Below are 20,336 nucleotides of genomic sequence, written 5' to 3'. Positions count from 1 at the left end.
AAGACTGAAGTACCCTGTAGATAATTCACAGACCATATGACCAGCTTGCAAGTAATCCAGAATTGATGACAGGACAGAATGAAAAGAGCATTATAATCTATTAAACAGGTAGCCTCTGGCTGCCTAAAAGGAAAGAAAATTTAACCAAACCATACAATCCCCAGATCTAAAAACAGAAATCACAGTGGTATTCAAGAAATACTGTTTTCATCACTACCAGATGTTGAATTCAGAGCACCATGGTAATCAGTGCCTGCTGCCATTTCTAAAACTCTCAAGCTGAAGAGACAGTGAGCCAAAAAAATCAATCAAAGCCAGTCACAGCAGCAGCACACACACTCACACTGACCATTTTCCAATAATGCATATACAATTTTCTAATTAAACCAACAAAAAAGGCATTAAGTATGAGGAAGCAGTGCAACCAAAGACAAAAAGTTGAAAATATCTAAAACATGCAAAGAAAAATTTAGATGTGAAACAAGAATGGAAAAATGATGTGGTGGGTGGTAGGAGAGTTTACTGGATCAGGTGATTCAGTTGCAGGAAAGGAGCTAGCAACCTTGACCGAGGTGGCAGAAAGTCTACAAAGCAGTGCTTTCCCCTTCCTCCCGTGAGATCAAAGTCAGAATCTTGCTGAAAAAGCTGAGGGACAGCTGGGAGGACAGGAGAAGAAGAAAAGCAGGTGTTCTCCACCTGAGAAATAGCTCCAGAGTTTAGCTCCCGCTTGAGTCTCCCATTTACCTCTGAACAACAAATAATTTGTGGCAAAACATCAATGTCAACATGAGACACCTCTCCGTTAACTTTATGTTGCTCGTCCTCTGTGTCTTCGCTCACATCTTGCTTAAATGCGCCTTCGTGTACACTCTTCTCTGTTGGTATCTTAGGGGCAACTACATGCTCCTGGGTCACTGTTTCTACTGTGCTTACACTGGCCCCTGCGTGTCTGCCTGGGCTGGCTTCTGGCACTGCTGCCTCCCTCTCTACTACCTGGGATGCTTGGCTGGGTTCTTCCTCCACCTCTTCTTCCTCCTCCTCCTCCTCTTCCTCAGGCAACAGGTTGGGGGGCCGGTACAGGCCCATTTCTTCCTCCTCGCTCTCACTGCTGCTGCTGCTGCTCTCAGAAGACAGGGAGGCGGAGTCTTTCTGTGTCAGAGGTTCCACCTTACGGATGTCCCCAGGACCACTCCCGGGTGATAGCTCTTTACCGTTCATTTCTTCTGTGATTACTCTTTCGTCTTTCCCAACCTCTGCCTGTTTCTTCTCCTCCACTACATTCAGAGTCTCATGTGAACTCTGCACAAAAAAGAAGCGGATGAGGGAGAACAAAAATATATGAATAAATAAAAATGACGGAAACCCAAATCAACTGATGGCAGATTCATGTCATGGAGGAAAACAGTGATGATTATGATGGCTGACTGAAAGGGAAGCGGGGGGAACGTGACGGGTCAGAAGCGGCAGGCAATGGTGTTAACATGGAAAGGGGAGAACCTTAACAGCATCACTGGCTCCAGTGCAAGGCCCTTCGGACTCGGGAGCGTGTTTCTGTGGAACAAAAAGCAACCGAGGACACAAATCAATAAAGTTTTACCTTAACACCCACTAAACAAACATCTGACACTGCAAAGACAGAACAGTACGAATCCACAAAACCTTTGCTCAAGGTCACATAAAAACAAGACAAGTAAAAAGCTTACACAAGAAAGCAAAAACACAAAACAGCCAGCATCTTCCCAAAGAAATAAAGCGCTTTTATTATAGTTATATCTATTAGCTCTACTCGTATAATTGAAAAGATGGGGGGGGGGGCAGGGGGAGGACTGGAATTATACCAAAGCTTACTGATTATCTCAAAGTATAAATTTTAAAATTATAAAACCTATTCAACAAACAGTCTTGGTCTTAATCAGGTTATAAAGCCTGTCTGAAACCCTGATTCCTACATGAATATAAGATGAAACTTTTGTTTTATGCTGGCTCATTTAAAAACACAGCTTTAACTGGCAAAATCATTGTTGATCTCAGATAACATAAAAATGTTATTCCAGAACTGGCTAGCATCCAAATTAGATTACAGATGAACAAACCGGTCCATGACATTAGGGTGGATGTCAACAATGATCCCAAGGGTTTTCTCTTAGAATTTAGCCCCCCTTCTAGCATCTTTGAAAACCTAAAGGAACCAACGTTGTTGAGATGCTCACCCTTGCCCCCCTGCAAACATTTACTCCGTGAGAGTGAATTTACTTGAGTAGTACAGTGCCTAAATGTTCATTATTATTATATGTCGGTACATTATTATTATTACTTAATTTCAAATGTTCAGATGGGTTCTGCCCAAGGTCAGGGAATTCCTTAAGTTCATTTAAAAAAAAAAAAAAGAAAGAAAGAAAACAACTATTTCATTGAATATGGCAGGCATCTCAGATTTTTCCATGTAAACAATTTTTAAGTGCTAAGCCATCAGAAGATGCCTGAAAGACACTGGGTTTTGAATATTTTTAATTCTGGAAACATACTTGGCTTCTTTCCTTGGTTGAGGGTTTCCCTCCACATAACAACTCCAAATCTGGGCTTTAGTGTTTTAAATGATTCTGTGAATTTAGGTAGGTTTGGGGGAGAGGGGGCATCCAAAAGCAGGACAACATCCAATCTGTGTCGTTTCCTTACATCCAAATTCAATCATTATTTCATAAATGTTTTTCCCAGGAAGAATTAATTTCAACAGTGAAAGCACTGAAGGGAACGGTTCCTGTATATTTAAAAAATAAAAATCACTCTCGCATGTGGCATTTAAAAACAGGGAAACAAAGTAAAATGCACCTCAGGCAACTGTGAGAAGGGCCAGGAAGAAAGTGTTTCACAAGGTGCATTAGAGTTCACACCAGTGCCCTCTGCTGTCCAAGTGGTGGCTGAGGTGAAGGTAGCTTTCATGCTATCAGAAAAGCCCTTTTCACTAAACAAAATTGATGTTATCTCCTCTTCTAGGCTCTAGAGGTCAGAAAAGGAAGAGCAAAGAGTTACCAGTAAGTTGGAACAAAGAGCAGTGACCTACTGGAAAAAAGGAAAGGTTATATAAGAATCACAGAACAGCATAAATTGGAAGAAAGCTGAGGATTAGCAAAGATCCTGCAGCAGGAGCAAGTGGCGGTTTGCCTCAATGCCAGCTTTCCACCCTGCTTGAGAATCGGTGATAGTTCTAACCTTTGAAAACAGGCTAAAGCTCCTTGGTTTGTCACTAAAACTTTTATCACAAACTGAGCAGGGCTTACCCACCCACCCAACACTGTTTTGTATATTCTTGAGTCAGCTCTTCAGAGTAGGCCTCTTTCTGCACAGAAGGAACTCTTCAGTGGCCCCTCCACCTGAAACGCTTACTCCTGTGTCATAGCTTGGTGACCCTATCCTGCCTCCAATGACCTTCTGAATTTCGTAATCTGTCTGAGGTACACCTAATATTCTATATTTTGTGTATGCCCTTCCCTAACCATTCCAGCTCCTACTAACTCTTCCCCTTTTTACATTACTTTGTTCACAAGTGATCTGATAGCAACCCACAGAAATTCCCTCAGACATGCTAAAATGCTATGGAATAAATAGTATCTTTTCCCCCCAATAAGAAACAGGTAAAGAAAAGATTTCTAAACAGGAAGACAAACTCAGGGGTGAAAATTCAGTGAGCAATGTTAAAATCATCTGTCCTTGAAAAACTAAAACAAATGTAATCTTCACATTTCTGGCCCTTAAGTGATGGTCCCTAACCTGCACAATAGGAAAGTTGGGGATTGTCCCACATAAAAAAATGCTAATAGCAAAGAGTCACCATGAAGCCCCCACTGCTCATGAGAGCTTAAAGATAGATGGACGGATGGATGATTGGTTAGGTGGATGAATGAATGACATTTTAGGGATGCCCCTTTTGGGACAGTGCACTAGGAGGAGTGAGGACTAAGGACAATGAGATGAGGAGGGCTAGGTGCATAAGCATTTGCAATATTCAGGAGGGGAAAAAAGCTTCTGGATTAATTAATTTTCATTATATTCTCCATAATTATACCAACCCTAGGGTTTGAGTTGGTGGACAGGGCTTCCTTGCCAGTAAGAAGTCATGGGGAATTTAAATAAGCGTGATGCATTTAAGTATTAAATAAAATAGGTATTTCAAAAGTACTTCAAAACTATAGTCTAGCCGAAACCGGTTTGGCTCAGTGAATAGAGCATCAGCCTGAGGACTGACAGGTCCCAGATTTGATTCTGGTCAAGGGCATGTACCCAGTAGCAGGTGTGCAAGAGGCAGCTGATTGATGATTCTCTCTCATCAATGTTTCTAACTCTCTATCCCTCTCCCTCTCTGTAAAAAATCAATAATATATATATATATATATATATATATATATATATATATATATATATATATATATTTTAAGTAATAAATAAATAAACTATAGTCTATGTAATCACTACTAACTCATGAGACTCTTGTATAAACTTATACAAGTTTAAGTATGTCATAATTCTCACAATACATAAAAAGATATACCACAGTTATCTATTAAAGACTAAACGATTTGGTTTCCAACTTTCTGCTCTACTCTCAAAATTATTCATATTCAAACTGAATCCATTTTGCAAGTTCAATGCATTAACTTTTCAACAAGAAGCTATTCCTGTTTTTTAAAATCTGTGAAACCAATATTAGAGAAATCTGGAAATTCTGATCAGCTTATATTCATGCATAATTATTTATTTTACATTTCATTAAGGATTACAATTTAAAGATAATTAGAAAAAAACTCTGCAAAATGAAGATGCGACAAAGGCAAAAATTTGTAAGATATCCTGTTAAAAGTCAAAACACTGCAGTAGACATAACTACTCACACACTTTCAACTAATAGTGATGCACTGTTATCTGGGTAAAAAGACACATTGCAAGCGGTAAACCAAAGGTTGTTGGGAGGATGGATGAAGGATGATTGCAGTAACAAGTCATATGTATGCCAAATAAGTACATATTTTCCTGCATGTGCTAGAGAGGAAAAGAACAAGAAGAAAGCAGTAACTTCAAGTGCAGATAAACCATTTTGGAGTTTAACAGTGGGCAAATTCCAGGTTTAAACTTCACATAAAGTGTTTTTAATGTAATGTCTATGATATATTTTACATTGTGCATTCCTAAACCATGACATCCAGAAAAATGATGAACTGTAAACATCTTCAACAAAATTCCAAAGTCTCCTACGGCAAAAATACAAGGACATTACTTTAAATTGAATAAATCTACCATTTAACTTGCTTCTGGACGTGAAAGTGTCAAAAAATACATGTTTTAAAACATGTAATATTAATGTCATCATTTTACACAGAGTCTAATTGGCTTTGGATCTCATGCTAACATTATAACATATAAATATGTCCCTTGGTTTAGCTTTCTTATTTGCAGTATTCTGGAAATATTTCACCTCAACTATCAATATACCTCAAATTCTGTTAGAGCAAGACTTCATCTTCCATTTATTTTGCCTCCTTCTCCATTCCACTGTATGTTTTGATAAATAATACTCTCTACTGATTTACAAAATCAGACTTTTGTGGAAAGAAAACACTACTGATCCCTGCTCTCTTTCAGATCCGCTGTATTCCATTCCTCAGCCAGCAGCAGAGAGATCTCCAGCAGACCCAGTTTAAAGCTCCCCAGTGGCTTCCCACTGTTCCTGTAATAAAATTCCAAAATGTCACTATGGTCTTTAAGACCCGACACGATCTGGGGTCTGACCTCCTCGACTGTTCCTAAGCTCTTATCATCTGGTCCTTTAGTTCCTTAAACTATTTCATTTGGGTTGTTTCATGTGTTCTTCCCTATAAATGGAAAACTTCACATCTGCCTCCTTCTCATCATTAGGGTCTCGGCTGAAATGCCAACTCTTCCTGGACACAACGGTAAATCCGCCTTCCCAATTACCTTCGAACACAAAATTACCTTCCCAATTACCTTCGAACACGGACTTCTTTACCTACATTTTCTAATTACTCCTTTACATGTCCCTGTCTGTCTCCAACAGACTCTAAGCTCTCTAACCCCAGCAATTAACTGGCTGACCAGCTGGCTAAGCAAAACCAGGAGAAACAGAAGAATAAGAATGTTAAAGCAACAGAAAGCTAACTTCTTAGTAATGCCAGATATTCATGTATGCAGAAGCACAGAGAAAGGTCTGAGGAGCTTCTATGATACACAAAAAAATCTTTTTTCCCCCCATTGAAAATCTTAAAAATGAAAATTCAAAAGGTTCCCAAAGATAATTACTAAACTACTAACCTAACTTGCATAGGATTTGTTATTTTAACACCACCACAGTATACACACCGTTGTACAAACAGTGCATTTTCACATGAAAGCATGGTTTCCCAACTGCCAGCCACATATATCAAAATTGGGGTCACTTATTAAATCAGTTGGTATGTCTACATTTCAAAATGTGGATATTCAAATGAAGTACTTCTGCAACCATCTCACCTAATGACCCTCTCTCTACATGGAGATTTAACTTTTTTAATGCCAAAAATTATTTTCAAAAAATTTTAATTAACACATGAGGAAAAAAAAAAAGAATTACTTATAGCTGTGGACAGAAATAAAAGGAAAAGAGGAAAAAGCAAGAGTAGATCCAAGGATGCAAGGTGAACACCTTGTCTGCTGCCTGGACTTTTTTTTCTTCAACTGTCCGTGTTGACGCCATCTGATACTTCTCGGTCATGGATAAAATATCCTTGAAAAGATGGTCTCCTTTTCTCTATTGTTTTAAACAATAGACATAATCAACAAATAAGACAAGTACATCACATTGACAACAACACAAACACAGAACAATTGTGTGGGTCAGCGAAACAAACTGGATGAAGGGGCACATACAGTGAGGCCAAAATATTAGCATGCCAGACACTGTTTCTCCAGACAACACAAGAGTCAATGGCTGAAATATGAACACTAATACCTTCAGAAAATCTAAAAATGAGAATTTAACTTGTATACAACTTCATAAGACCCTACAACACCATGGTGTTTTAAATCTTAGTATTTTCAAAAGTTGTTTATTCAGTTCAGCAATTATCTTTGCTCATCTGTTGTTAAAGAGCTATTTTCCTTTCACAGTCACAAACTTAGAAATTTAAAACAACTAATAGCTCTGTTTTTACTGAAAAGGTTAATAAAAATAGCATGAGGTTATCTAAGTCAAATGTGCACAATCTGGCAACACTCAAGTCAGACTGGATGATGAACTTATGGAGAAGTGAGGGGCATAAGAAAAAATGGAAAGATAAAATTGTAGGGTAAGACCTTTATATATTTTTAAAATTGTGTATTAAAGATAGCACAATCACTGTCTATTGAAGTATGATAAAGAGTCCATGAAAGTTCGTAGCTGATAATAAGAGATTTTGAGAGCATCAGAAAAGAACAAATACAAATGGAAATAAATGGAGAAGTATTTTGAGAATAGATTCTAAAGGCAATACGATATTGATGGGGAGAAGTAATCACAGAAAGAAAAAAGAATGTTATGATTGAAAACATTTTTAAAACACTCATCTACATTTCATTACGAGGAAGTCTTAGTATTAACTTGTATGATATAACATTTTGAAAGTTTTCACCAAGGCTCATCAGTCTTTAAAGGTAACTTTAACTCATATTCCTCTTAGTAATTACCTTAAACCATTCTAAAAATGATCCACATTAATTATTTAATTATTAAACAAACGTTCTTATTTCAGAAGTCAACATCTGAAAACCTTATTAAATATCATATAATCTTAGTTTCTAAGTCATCCTATATAAAAACATATTGCAACTGAGTAAAATAGTTAGTCTGAAACTATTTCAAAAGTAATTTGAAACTCATACAATTTATTTAAGAACTAGGTCGACACGTATTACATTGTTAATAAATATTTAGTATTTAAAAAAATTGTTAGCAATTACATTTAAAAAAAAACAAAAACAAACCACACACCTGGGAACATTTTGTAACTTCCTGGGAATCAGCATCAGAGACTAGCAACCTGAATTTTACTGAAAAGCTGGAGACATATAGCCAACAAACAGCTAGTGACATACCCCTTGCATCTGTAGGGATAGAGGTGTGATACGTCGTTTTTCCCATTCATTAGGGCGCGGCTCGGGTGTGGATTCCATAAAATTGCGCTTGAGTTCACTAATGCTAGCCTGATGTCTCAGTATGTCCTCCTGGGCCTTATCCAGGTCCTAGCAATGTGTAACGTAATAAAGGGGGGAAATCCAAAAGGGAAAAAAAAAAACCCAGTAGGACAAAAATAAAAATAAAACCAAAAAATAAGACAAAGCATACTTATGATTAAAAAAACATACTAAAGCAAGAAAAATGCCAAGTCTCAAAAGCCATAGTATCACCTATGAATAACCTTAATGAGTTCCTCAAAATTTGAACATAAAGCCAATATGTAATTTTTTATGATTCACATCTTAAAGGGTTCTAATGTCTTCTTTTTTTTAGAATTTTTTAAAGAATAATTATTTACATTGTTAGAAGGAAGTCATGGAACTAATACTCAAAATGGCTAATAACTCTAACAGTTAGATTTGAATGCAGCCCACGAATTTGTTCCTGTAGACTCACCTTCCTGATTAGGGCTACTACTGAAGTTACCTTCTGTGAACATATTAAATCAAGTAAAAACAGAGAAAGGTGGACTCAGAAGCACATATGGCCTCATGGGAAAGCCAGTCCAAGATCATCTACCACAAATGGGGGGTGGTAGGGTGGGTAAGGAGTGACTTTTTTTCTAGGAAATTCCAGCAGTGGCTTTTAATCTTAAGGAATAAAAATAACAGCTTCCATAGGCTGCTTCTATTTGATCTCTTCATAAAATAACCCCATACTGGTTTCATGTAGTTGCTAAGCATAAATGTGAGGCCCAGCTGCCCGACATACCTAATGATCCTTATACAGACAAAAATGCAAGAGTGATTTTTCACTGGAGTAGGCCTTGATGAACGGTATTGTGGGATTTTTTTATATTCACCCTGAAAACTAGTATTTGTGGAAATTGAAACTAACTATTGTTTAGAAAATGGTTTTAACTGAATTTTAAACATTTTTTTTTTACATTTCAAAAATCATGGGGACCACCTGTTGATTACAGCTTCCCACTCCCAGAGGAACCGGTCATGCAAATGATATAATTAGGGATTCCGTATTCATGCACAAGCATAGTTGCTCATCAATGAGCTTCTACAGCCATTTGCAAAAACTCATGAAAATCTAAAAATCTTTGCATGGCATGGAAAAATGACTGTGGCTTGAGATCAGGCACATTTCTTGTATTTGTTCAAAGCAATGTTATGTATTATACTTTAAAGCATTTTAGTAAGTTATGCAAAAATACATTTTCAATAATTATCAAAGCTGCCAAAAGCAACCAAATTGATTAGTCGGATTATTGAGAATTGCAGTTCACCACTAAATACATTGCCACGTACTGCCCCCTAAATAAGGAGAAGAAAAGTTCTCGTGTGACACGGGGAATAGAGTTGACATTGGGGAATAGAGTTGGCATTCCTAACTGGGTGGCTAGGTTTTCTTTTTCCCCCCCTCTTTTTTGTCTTTCATTTCTTCTTTCTTCTTTATCAAAACAATCCCATTCATTAACATATTTCACTTGGAATACTTTAATTGAAGCAAATTTCCTAACTGCATTGATTTTAGTGCCACCACCCACCTCCACCCTCATCCCCACCCCAAACTTTTATGTACATAGGTCAACAGTAAAATGATTTAATGCCAGATCCACAAGTATCTGTTCTGATTAAAGTACATTAAGGATGGGATCACATTACTTCAGATTCCATGCCCTATGATAACCCATTAGGAGAGATTAAGTTTACTTACAGAACTTCAAGGTTAATGGATAAAAACTATTCATCTGACAAAATAGAACTTGTTTTCCCAGTTGTCACTTTGAGAACTTCTAGTAAACATATTCCTACCTAAGCTGATTTAAAAGAACAGTCAGACTGGTAACATGCACTCCCGAGTTGGATTTTCCCCATGCATTTCATGCGCTGTGCTTGAAAGATGTTGCCAGCCAGCCTGTGAGTGACCTCCCATCCATAGCAGCCTGGCAGCCATCAGGACAGTTGTTTTCTTAAATTATACAAACCTCCAACATTAAATTGCTATGTCTGACATAAATATTATCCCCTTCTACTCTCAAGGAATTTTTCTGTGAAATTAAATCACACACAGGGGGAAAAAAGCAAATAAACGTAAGTGTATCAATCAGCAAGCACCAGAGTTGGATGTCTTAGACTCTAAGACATTAACAGTAATAAAAATTTTAAGAACCTAAAGCCACAACAAGCAAAACTGACAAATAAACCCTGAAAGTGCATCACCCCACACACAAGAGTAACGGCAGGCAGCAGCCACCAGGTTTTAACTTTGCAGAAAAAATATCCACCTCCTCCAGCTGTGTTTCCTCTTCTTCCATCTTCGCCTGAAGGTCATACAGCAAGTGGCCAGAAACACAAGTATTAGTGGAAACTCTACCATTGGTGCAAAGAAGCTGTATTTGAACTTCAATGGTGAACTAGCATTACCAACCTTCATTGCGTGGCCCTCAGAAGATGCAGAACATTAAGCCACCTGGTCTTTCTTCACCTACAGTGTTGTATAAATGATGGAAATGATCCTTTGCAGGGGTGGAATGGAGAATGGAAGCTTCACTCTTTCTCAGTCCTTACTTTACATGCACTACTTTTGAGTATTTTTTTTTTAACTTAGGAATTAAAATCTGAGAGTGTAAAAATGGCATAATTAAACCAGTTCTAATTTGAAATGTCTAAATCCATTAGTGATAAGGGCAAAGTAAAATGATGTAAAATTTGGCTTTCCCTTTACGTCAGAGACAAATGTTCCCTATTATTCAGTTTTTTACATAGATTTCTTTCCTTGGTGAGGAGGAAATTGGCTTACTATGCTACATTCATGTTACAATGATGGGTATTTAAAAACACTCTTTAAACTATAGTCACTTTTCTTTCATAAAATACTTCAAACAAGAACCAATTTTCATAGTTGAGCAAGTCTCAGTATTTAACATCCCAAAAGAATAAAAATGTAAATTTAAAACTAGCATAAATACTAATGACTACTGACTGACCCAGTGTCAGGAATGGCAATAAAGAAAAATACTGGTTCTGTTACCAAAGGAAAACAGTTTAACCTTTACATGTTAACTGACAGCAGGATCATATACATATCATATTCAAATAATAGTGTCAAATCTGAAAGTTAAAAATGTTCTTTTTTAAAAAAGAAAAAGGATTCAAGTATTTCTGAAATGTTAGCAAGGAGCTCGGAGTATCCTTTTTATCAGAAGGTAAATAATAGACACAGCCAATAATTGTTAAGAATTATCTTCCAATTCTTGGGTCAACACTGAATTCTCTAAAATGTCCATCTTTTACATCCGTGGGTACCCTTTAAGATTCGTGGCTTCTCAATGCCTAACCATAGCATTATCTTCACATATGTCTTTATGTTTGCTCTAAATCACATGACTCACTCTATGTATTGATAGTAACCACAGGATACTAAGACACTAAGTCACCAGACCACATTTTACAAAACAATCAAAAACATACTGCATACATAGCACAGACTGTCTAGCAGTGCAGAGGTAGCTCTATAAAAGGGTAAAAATCTTCATATTAGACATTTATTGTTAAGAACACTAAGAGGCCCAACCTTAGGGCTATATATACTAAATTTTCAAAAAGCCTTGTTTAATTTTCCATACATATTTGTTAAAGGTATCTTCCTTACAAAATATCTGACAGTGTCTTTGTCACATAATTATATGATTTAGAGTTTAAAAAAAAAAACACAAAAAAAACACACAAAATAAAATACTACCTGAAATTCATTTGGTCTCCAAATGCTACAATAATAGAGAGACACGGAGTTTTTGAGACTAGAACTACAAATGTCAGGAGTAAAGGAATAAAGATGCATAAATGCAAGTAGAACGAGCTTGGCTTTCTAACAAAAGAACTAATACAAACTCTACTTATACATATCAATTACTGTGATATCCATGGCATCCTAAGTTTTGTTTTTTCTTAAGACCTACTAAGGTTTACAGACATTTATAAAAGAATCCTATAACTCTGCTTTCAACTTAGCATGTATGGAGCTCTCAATGGATGTGAATAAAAGGGAAGTTGCTTACACTTATTGCTCATGCACTGAAATATTATCTGTGTGAAAATGTGCAGCTCATACTATATTGAGGGTAATCAGTGGTAAAGTTTATGCACATGTTTACACTCTACATTGGGATGGGTATAAGATGAAGTGTAGTTTTGCGGACTGCACAGACTGAAGCTTATGTTGGAGTACCAACAACTGCTTCCTCTTCCTCTGTTCTGTCATTAGAGTCACAGTCATAAGACACATGAAAGGATGTCGCTTTGGCCTCCAGGAAGCAGAGGGACAGAGCCAGAGGAAGGGAAAATGTGAGGGAAAAGGGCACTGACTGAGAAGCAGAGAGAAGGAGCCCAAAGATGAGGATGAGGGAGGGAAGGAAGGAAGGGGAGGTGATCGGAACATAGTGCTGGACATCAGCGGGGAGGAAGGAGACCCAAACCTTGGGGAGGCTAGGGAAAGCAAGGTACCCATCTTCATCGAGGAGTGAGGGGAAGCTGGGGGGGAAGCATTTACAGAAACTGAAAGGAAAGTATCCAAACTCAGAATCCGTGTGGTCAGCCTCTTTTAGAGGCTTCTCGTCCTTGTGGTCAGCCTCTTGTAGAGGCTGCTCGTGGGTGGGAGGACAGTCGATCTGAGAAGGGGCTACAATAGGATCCAGGACAGAATCCAGGACAGCAAAGTCACAGTCCCCCTGCTCGGTTGTTTCCCCTGTGGAAAGGAGTTCTAAGCTGTCTATTGTGATTTGGTCGGCCTCCCCAAAGGGGTCTTCCTCCGAGATGTCTGAAAGCAAGTCCATTTCCGGGACTGGTAATAGGTTTGGGGAAAGACATGAAGCATAGCGGATGAATGGTGAAGGTGGGCAGATGAAAACAGGCTATTTTCAGAAGCAAATCCATGGTTGAATGTGAAATTACACAGATACATTCAAAGGAGAAATGGAGGCAAAAGAGGAGAGAAGAAATAAGTAGTTAGTGAAAAACTTTACTCAAAAGTTGGGATTGTATTAACACAGTGGGGTTAGAAATGAATTAAATGACCCATTTTTAATAAGAAGAAAACTGAACTACTTTTATCATAAAATGTATAGGTACAGACTGCTTTAACTATTGTTTTCTGACTGGTTGCAAATAAATCCAATGAAACTCAAACAGCATCATTACTTTTAAACCTGGTTGCTGACAGACATTCAAAGCATTGGCAAAAAGGCCAACATATTCAATCTTTTGCTGAATGAAGATAAGCAAAATTTCCTTTGGAATTTAAAAGAACTTAAAAAAACAAAAAACAAAAACAAAACGATGTATCAAATTAACCAGGCAAAATGGAACAGACTTCAAATTGCTGAGCTCTTCTGTTTCAGATATAAGGAGTCACTCTCCTAGGTGCCTCGTCAGTATAATTTTAAAAGATTTTGACAACTTTTCAGCAGTTCAAGAATACCTTGTTGGACGTGATTTTTGCTATATTTAACTAAATAATTTTGAACAAATAGTTTTTGAAATACAATACAAATTCTTTAACAAAGATATGCAGGTGATTGGATGGCACGTGCTACCTGGAGCCCTTGTCCTTGTGGCATAAGGGTCTGCATGGCCCCCTTACCCTCTTCTATGCTGAGAATTAGAGGTTGTCAAATTCCTGAGAACTGGCAGCTATTGTACTTCATCTGGCAGGTTCTTTATGAATTCATACTGCATGTCTTCAGAATTTTCAAAGTTAAAGTATAGAGAATATTATAAATCCACAGAATGATTTCATTTGTGTGTGTGTTGCTTTGTGCAGGTATAGAAGAGATCTAAAGAACTCAAAGCCTCTTTAATCAACCTCTAAGTGACTTCACTTGCCCAAGGCAACATAAATAACAGTGACAAATTTGAAAACATAATCCAGGGTACTTCTCTATTCATTATAGTGTATACACTAAATAAGGCCAAAAGCAACACACCATCTTCTCACTGTTCACCAGACACTTACCTTTGCTTAAGAATGTATTCTTCATCAGTTACAGATTACTAATGAAAAATAACATTTTTCATAAAGACCATCTTTGCTCATTTCAAAAAATGTAAGTCAACATAATTAAAGTAATAATACAGGTTATATGTTAACACTTACTTGTGACAAACAAATATAAATTTCAAATCATCATAGCTTTTATCATTTGAGGATTTAACTAAATAGAATGAGTATGAAGAGTTAAAAATTACTTACTTGCATTAATATACTTTACGTTGAAATATTTTGCTTTGAACACCACTCAGAAAAAGGTTAGAGACCCTGTCCAAACAAGAGCCTTCACATATTTGAAAATCATATAAAAAGAGAACATTCATTGACTAATTCTAAATATTATTTAGTTCTGAAACAGCAAATGCAACAGATAGCCTCTAGTCTAAGCACACATTTAAAATCACATACTCTACTAATTTATCATACCTTTCCTTCAATGAGGTGAACATGTGGGGCTTTAGTGGGGCTTCTGATGTCTCTCCTGCCATCCCCATCCTGTACTATGGCAGTGCTGACAACTCCATGGCCATATGCCGACACCTCCCCAGGGCCTGAAGAATCCTTCATAAGACTTTGGTCCACAACAGCAACTACAGTTAGTAAAGAATGATCATTTGGATTACGTTAGGACATTTAAATGCCTTTTACACAGATAAACAGGCAGCATGTACTCAACAGGAACGTTGCTTGAGCTCTGAAAATACCAACATATCAAATACAATAAATTTTAAACCTTTTTTTTAAAAAAGTTTATTTATTAGTTTTAATTTTTTTAAATCCTCACCCAACGATATTTTTTCCATTTATTTTTAGAGACAGTGAAAGGGGGCTGGGAGCATGCAACCGAGGTACATGCCCCTTGACCAAATTCAAACCCGGGACCCTTCAGTCTGCAGGCTGATGCTCTATCCACTGAACCAAATCACTGACCTCTGAAAGTATTCTGAATTTTAATCCTTTAACCACACAGGCTCCTGAAACATTTTTTTTTTTTTTTAAGGGTATATTCTTATCATGGAATCAGCCAGCAGAAGGAGCTCTAAGACCAGCTAAAATGAGAGTCAAAGCAGTGTCAGAATCACAATGTAAGCATTATTTTAATTCTCTAGGATTTCTTTATCTTATCTGAAATTATTTCTGAAACACATAATTGTCTATTTATTAAAATTATTTGCTTCAATAAGTTTAAAGAATTCGCCCATAAAAGAACTTTAACTTAAATGCCACTTAAAATTATGACAAGACAGTAAAGGCAGATTTTAGGGAATAAATTTGTTTAATAGTTTTCATTTGTCTATGAATTTGTTTAATAGTTTTCATCCCTCCTGAATGTCTCAACTTGACCTAACAGTTAATCTAATACATAGATACCCTCCCACTCAGCAAGCCTGGCCCTCATGTATTCCTTTCATCTGTCCCTCAGATGGGCAGGAACATAGATTGTGTTGCAATCTATGTCATATGGCAAATCAACCCAAGATAGCCTCAGATCTCAACAAGGCAAAGAGAGTAGCAGCTGGCAAAGCATCTGTCTATCTGTAGTTTCTCCCACAAACCACAGGAACCACCACTAAGGTCATTTTACTTGTATAAAAAGTGCTTGACTGGCCCAGATCCATGCTCAGTAATCACAAAGGCCTTTAGGCTGCAAGCCTTTGGAGGGCAGGGACTGGAAGTCATCCACCACATTGAACTTGGGAGGCATCAAGCACCTCTAACCCATGTTTTACAAGAAACCTTTGATCTACATCCCTCACATGCCCTAAAACTTCCTTCTTCCCCAGTCTTGCCGTTTTGGCCACACTCATACTTGCTTGCACCCAGTTAACTCAAGCCAGAGACCTCAAAGTCTCTTCCTTCACCCCTCAACATCTGCAAGTCCAAGCAAGTGCTGGATCTATTCTAAATGTGGCCGGTTCTTCCATCTCTATTTGACCACCCAGGTCCCTCAGGACTCATGCTTTTGAAAGCCCACAGAATGTCATAAAATGATCTCACATCTTACATTAGGTATAATTATTTTCCAGGTGTTTTTTTTTTTTTTTTAAATAAACTTTTGAGGAGATTTTTCATAAGTTTCACTTGGAAAGTATAAAGCTATGAGTAATTATTTTAACTTATGATTATGATTTCTAAGTGCCCCTACACATACTCAGAAATTATTGCAAAATAGGAAAAATCTGATTGAGAAATAATTTCAGATATAATATTAAAATATTAATGAGCTTCAAATTTAAATTTACACAATGACGTTGACAAAACATTCACACTGCATACTTTTAAACATTTATTAATTTCAGTTTGCAGGGGAACTTTTATTTTGGGAAGGGGATTTAAAACAATTTTTTTTTAGGTCTTGAACACTTGTAGAACCCTGAGAAACTTGTAGACCCTAGCCACTGAGCTTAGGGTGCCAAATGGCTAACTCGCCTACTACCACCCAATGTAAGACCACTATTACTCTCACCTGACTATTCCCAACCAGTCCTCCTGCTTCCTCTCTCATGCTCTAATGATTTTAGACATTGTAAAGTCATTGTTTAAAAATAATAACACTGTGTACTTATGTGCTTGCACAAGCGTGTACACATCTGGACATATACACACTACACACACACACAAACTTTCAGCAATTTCCTGAAACACCTAGAATAAAAACCACATTCTTTACCATGGCATACAAGGTCATGTGTGACCTGCCCAAGCCTACCTCTCACCATCACTTACTAAGCTGACTACAGTTGACTTCTTTCTGTTCTGGAATGTAATAAGCTCTCCCTAATCTTACAATCTTAGGAAACCCACTGCTCCTGCTATCTGTGATGCTTTATCTCCTGCTTTACTCAAGTTTGCCTCCTACTCATCCTTCAAATCTCAACTGAAATGGTTCTTCTTCCTCATGTAGGTCTCCATTCACAGATGACCCAATCTAACTAGTGTCCCTGATTATTATATTTTCCATTTTCATGAAACCATTGCTTCCCTGCTCTCAAATGCATCTTGGTCATAAACTCTTTTAAATGACTGCTTTGCCAACCTTTTCGTTTGATTTTCCAATCTTGGTTTCTCACCATTCTAAAACAGCTGTTCTGGATTGACTTTTATTATTACTTGATTATTATATTTGATTTTAGATATCACATTAAATTTTATGTTCTCTGTAATCACTAGAAGATTGTGAAGCCTTAAAGTGAGAACTATTGATACATATATCTACATTAGTCTAGCCTTACTTAAAAACTAAACAGGACAACAACAAAAATGGTACGTTAATGGAGAGTGGTGAGAAAAAATAAAGCTCAATACCAGGTTACAGCCTAGCTTTGCTTTGAGGAAGGAAAAAAAGGAGGCTATAAGCCCTAACCAAATAGTTCACTGGTTGTCTGGTCCTGCACTGTCATGAAAAGCCTTCTATTTTTCACAATAACACAATAATCCTTTTGATAACTTGTCCATCTGATGAATTACAGTGCTCAGAATACAAAAGGAAAAATAATGGATTATTGTGCCATGTTTGTGGTTTTTACTTGTAAAAAAAGCATTGTTTTCAGATACAAATCTATTATAACCCTCTGCACTAGTTGCCCATATAAGATGGTGTATTTCCTTAAGCACAGCTGATATACCTCATAGAAATTGCAGTTTATTCTTCTTTATAAACTGTAAAATTTGTAATATAAGAGTTATAATGCCTCATAGTTTAAAACAAAGGATGAAACAGACAGTGTTCCAGAAAGAGGAATGATTTCTCTCAGGGCATTAAACAAAACTGCCTGCATTTATTCAACACTTGCATAAATTCTGTACAGCAAGGGGCAAAGTTTGTGAAATATTTACATGAACGGGCACATTTTTCAGATTTACTTGAAAAATGTTCAGTCGCCAATTAGCTAAAAGTTACACGGATAGCTATTGTACATTAGTAATTCACTAAGTTTAAATTCCTACATTTGGGAATGTGGACATTTATTTGAACCAAGTTTATGGTCACCTTGCAATTTTTGGGTGGTCTCATAAAAATATACTAAAGATTCTTCTGAATCAATATTTAATAATTATGTATACAAAGATGCCCAATAACAAATCCCGGGAAGTATCTCCATGTGTATGCCTGGTTCTGTTTTTCAAGTTTATTCCAGGAAAAAAAGATCAAGACCAGGGGGTGTTTATCCTTCACTGAGAGAATATTTTTATGTATTAGCATATTGTCTGTTTCAGGTGATTATTTATAATATAGTTGTTCAAGTTCATATTTCAGAAAGCTATCAGTAATAATAAGCAATCAAAAAAGATTTTTGCTGCCCTAACCAGTTTGGCTTAGTGGATAGAGCGTCAGCCTGCAGACTCAAGGGTCCTAGGTTTGATTCCAGTCAAGGGCATGTACCGTGGTTGCAGGCACGTACCCAGTAGGGAGTGTGCAGGATGCAGCTGATCAATGTTTCTAACTCTCTCTCCCTCTCCCTTTCTCTGTAAAAAATCAATAAAATACATTAAAAAAAACACACACAAAAATTTTTGCTGATAACAGTAATAAAAGATCATTTTTAAATTTTATATTACTATTTTTATATGTTTTGAGATTAATCAACAAAAATGTTGAAAGGCTACTTCTTCTGGTAGAAAGTCATCCATACAAATTATTTTCACTTATGGAGAAAAAATTTAAGTCCTTCATAAAGTATTCTACTATAAAATTAACCTTAGCTTTTTTCTAGAGAATCTGCTATTAACTCAAAATTAGGGTAATAAGATACATATATGTATGAAAGGAAGCAATATCAATTTATTCCCATGTATAATTTATATAAAACTACAAATATGTAACTAACTAGAATTCCAATAGGAAAAATATACAAATTTTACACTCCCCTGGGGTGAAAGAACAAATGAATATATTATATTTCCTTCCTTTTTGTTAAAACACTACATTTTAAACTGATCCTTTGAAACTCTGAATGGTTTCTCATATGCTGGAAAGTTTGGTATGCTTTAGTCAGAGTTTTTAAAATCATAAAAATTTGAATGTTTTAAGTTCCTCTGAATAGAAGGTCAGATGTTACCACACCAAAAGCCTTTGGAATTACATTTTTGCCAAAAAATAAGCCACATAAAATATATCACAATGAAATCAGACCAGTAAAAACATGTTCGTCCATCATCTCACCAATGCGAACTCTTAGCTAACATTTGTGCCCACTGATAATGCAAAAAAAAATTTAGATTCAGATTTGACAACTTCAAATCCTACAAAATTTTTTTGTGAACATTAGAAATGAAACTTTATTTACTCAGAATAAAATGGCTATTCCTCTAGAACACGTGTCAAACACAAGGCCCGCGGGCCAAATCCAGCCCGCCAGGCCTTGCAATGTGGCCTGCACCGCGCTGTCATCACTGCACTCCGCTGTCAGTTTATGACATTGTCAGTTTATGACTGTTCAGTAAACCATTCGGCCCGCGATTTAGGCTGGATTTTAGATTTTGGCCCCTTCTCTGATTGAGTTCGACACCCCTACTCTAGAATATTTCTGGGCATTGGGGAGGGGGGGCTTATCAACTTGATCAACATTTTCTGATCCCACTGGATTAGGAAGATTAATGGGATCCCAAAGTGTCAAAAACGTCTTTACCTCCATCTAGAATCCTGGAGGCCCGCTTACTAGATGTGCGCTCGAAGTGTGGCGCGGGCCTGTCAATGAGGGTGCTTGCCTGGCGGGTCTGGGCTTGGGTGCGGCCGCTGTAGCGGAATTTGGACCCCAAGGTCAGGAACTTGGCCTTTGGTGGCTGCTCTGGAGACACAAGCCTGTAGTGAAGAGAAAAAGGAACAAAATTAGAATTTTTGAATTATTTATTAACTTTAAAATTATTTTTTAATATCTTATTTTATTAAGCATGATTACTCAATATTAAAAAAAAGATGACTAACCTAATGAAAAAGAACATTACTTATATACCTTCCTACATAAGAGATTAATGATAGTGATAAGATGAATAAATCCATATTCATGTATTTATGAATATGTTTTCCTCGACATGAGCCAAAGTGCAGCTGTTCTCAGTGTTTATCAAAGGT

General features: G+C 36.9%; 1 protein-coding gene across 12 annotated transcripts in view; it reads right to left on the bottom strand.

The window, feature by feature from the left end:
* The window catches only part of EPB41L2 (erythrocyte membrane protein band 4.1 like 2), a 160,781-nt gene that overhangs the window by 18,121 nt on the left and 122,324 nt on the right, over nt 1-20,336 (bottom strand). For 3 of the 12 annotated variants that reach the window (XM_084889569.1, XM_084889573.1, XM_084889574.1), the window contains 8 exons: nt 19,894-20,066; nt 14,690-14,853; nt 10,203-10,265; nt 8,122-8,268; nt 6,692-6,796; nt 2,830-2,997; nt 1,498-1,551; nt 745-1,299 (listed from right to left, as the gene is read on the bottom strand). In XM_084889569.1, the coding sequence (XP_084745695.1) occupies nt 745-1,299; nt 1,498-1,551; nt 2,830-2,997; nt 6,692-6,796; nt 8,122-8,268; nt 10,203-10,265; nt 14,690-14,853; nt 19,894-20,066 (1,429 nt within the window). The remainder of the gene's footprint in view (nt 1-744; nt 1,300-1,497; nt 1,552-2,829; nt 2,998-6,691; nt 6,797-8,121; nt 8,269-10,202; nt 10,266-14,689; nt 14,854-19,893; nt 20,067-20,336) is intronic. The other 9 variants (XM_084889577.1, XM_084889575.1, XM_084889579.1 and 6 more) reach the window with 9 other exon arrangements.

This window comes from Pipistrellus hanaki, assembly GCF_964339955.1.
Source record: "Pipistrellus hanaki genome assembly, chromosome: 7".
NCBI classification, from domain to species: domain Eukaryota; kingdom Metazoa; phylum Chordata; class Mammalia; order Chiroptera; family Vespertilionidae; genus Pipistrellus; species Pipistrellus hanaki.
The sequence above is the reverse complement of the archived record's forward strand: the minus strand, read 5'-3'. Positions and strand labels throughout refer to the sequence as shown.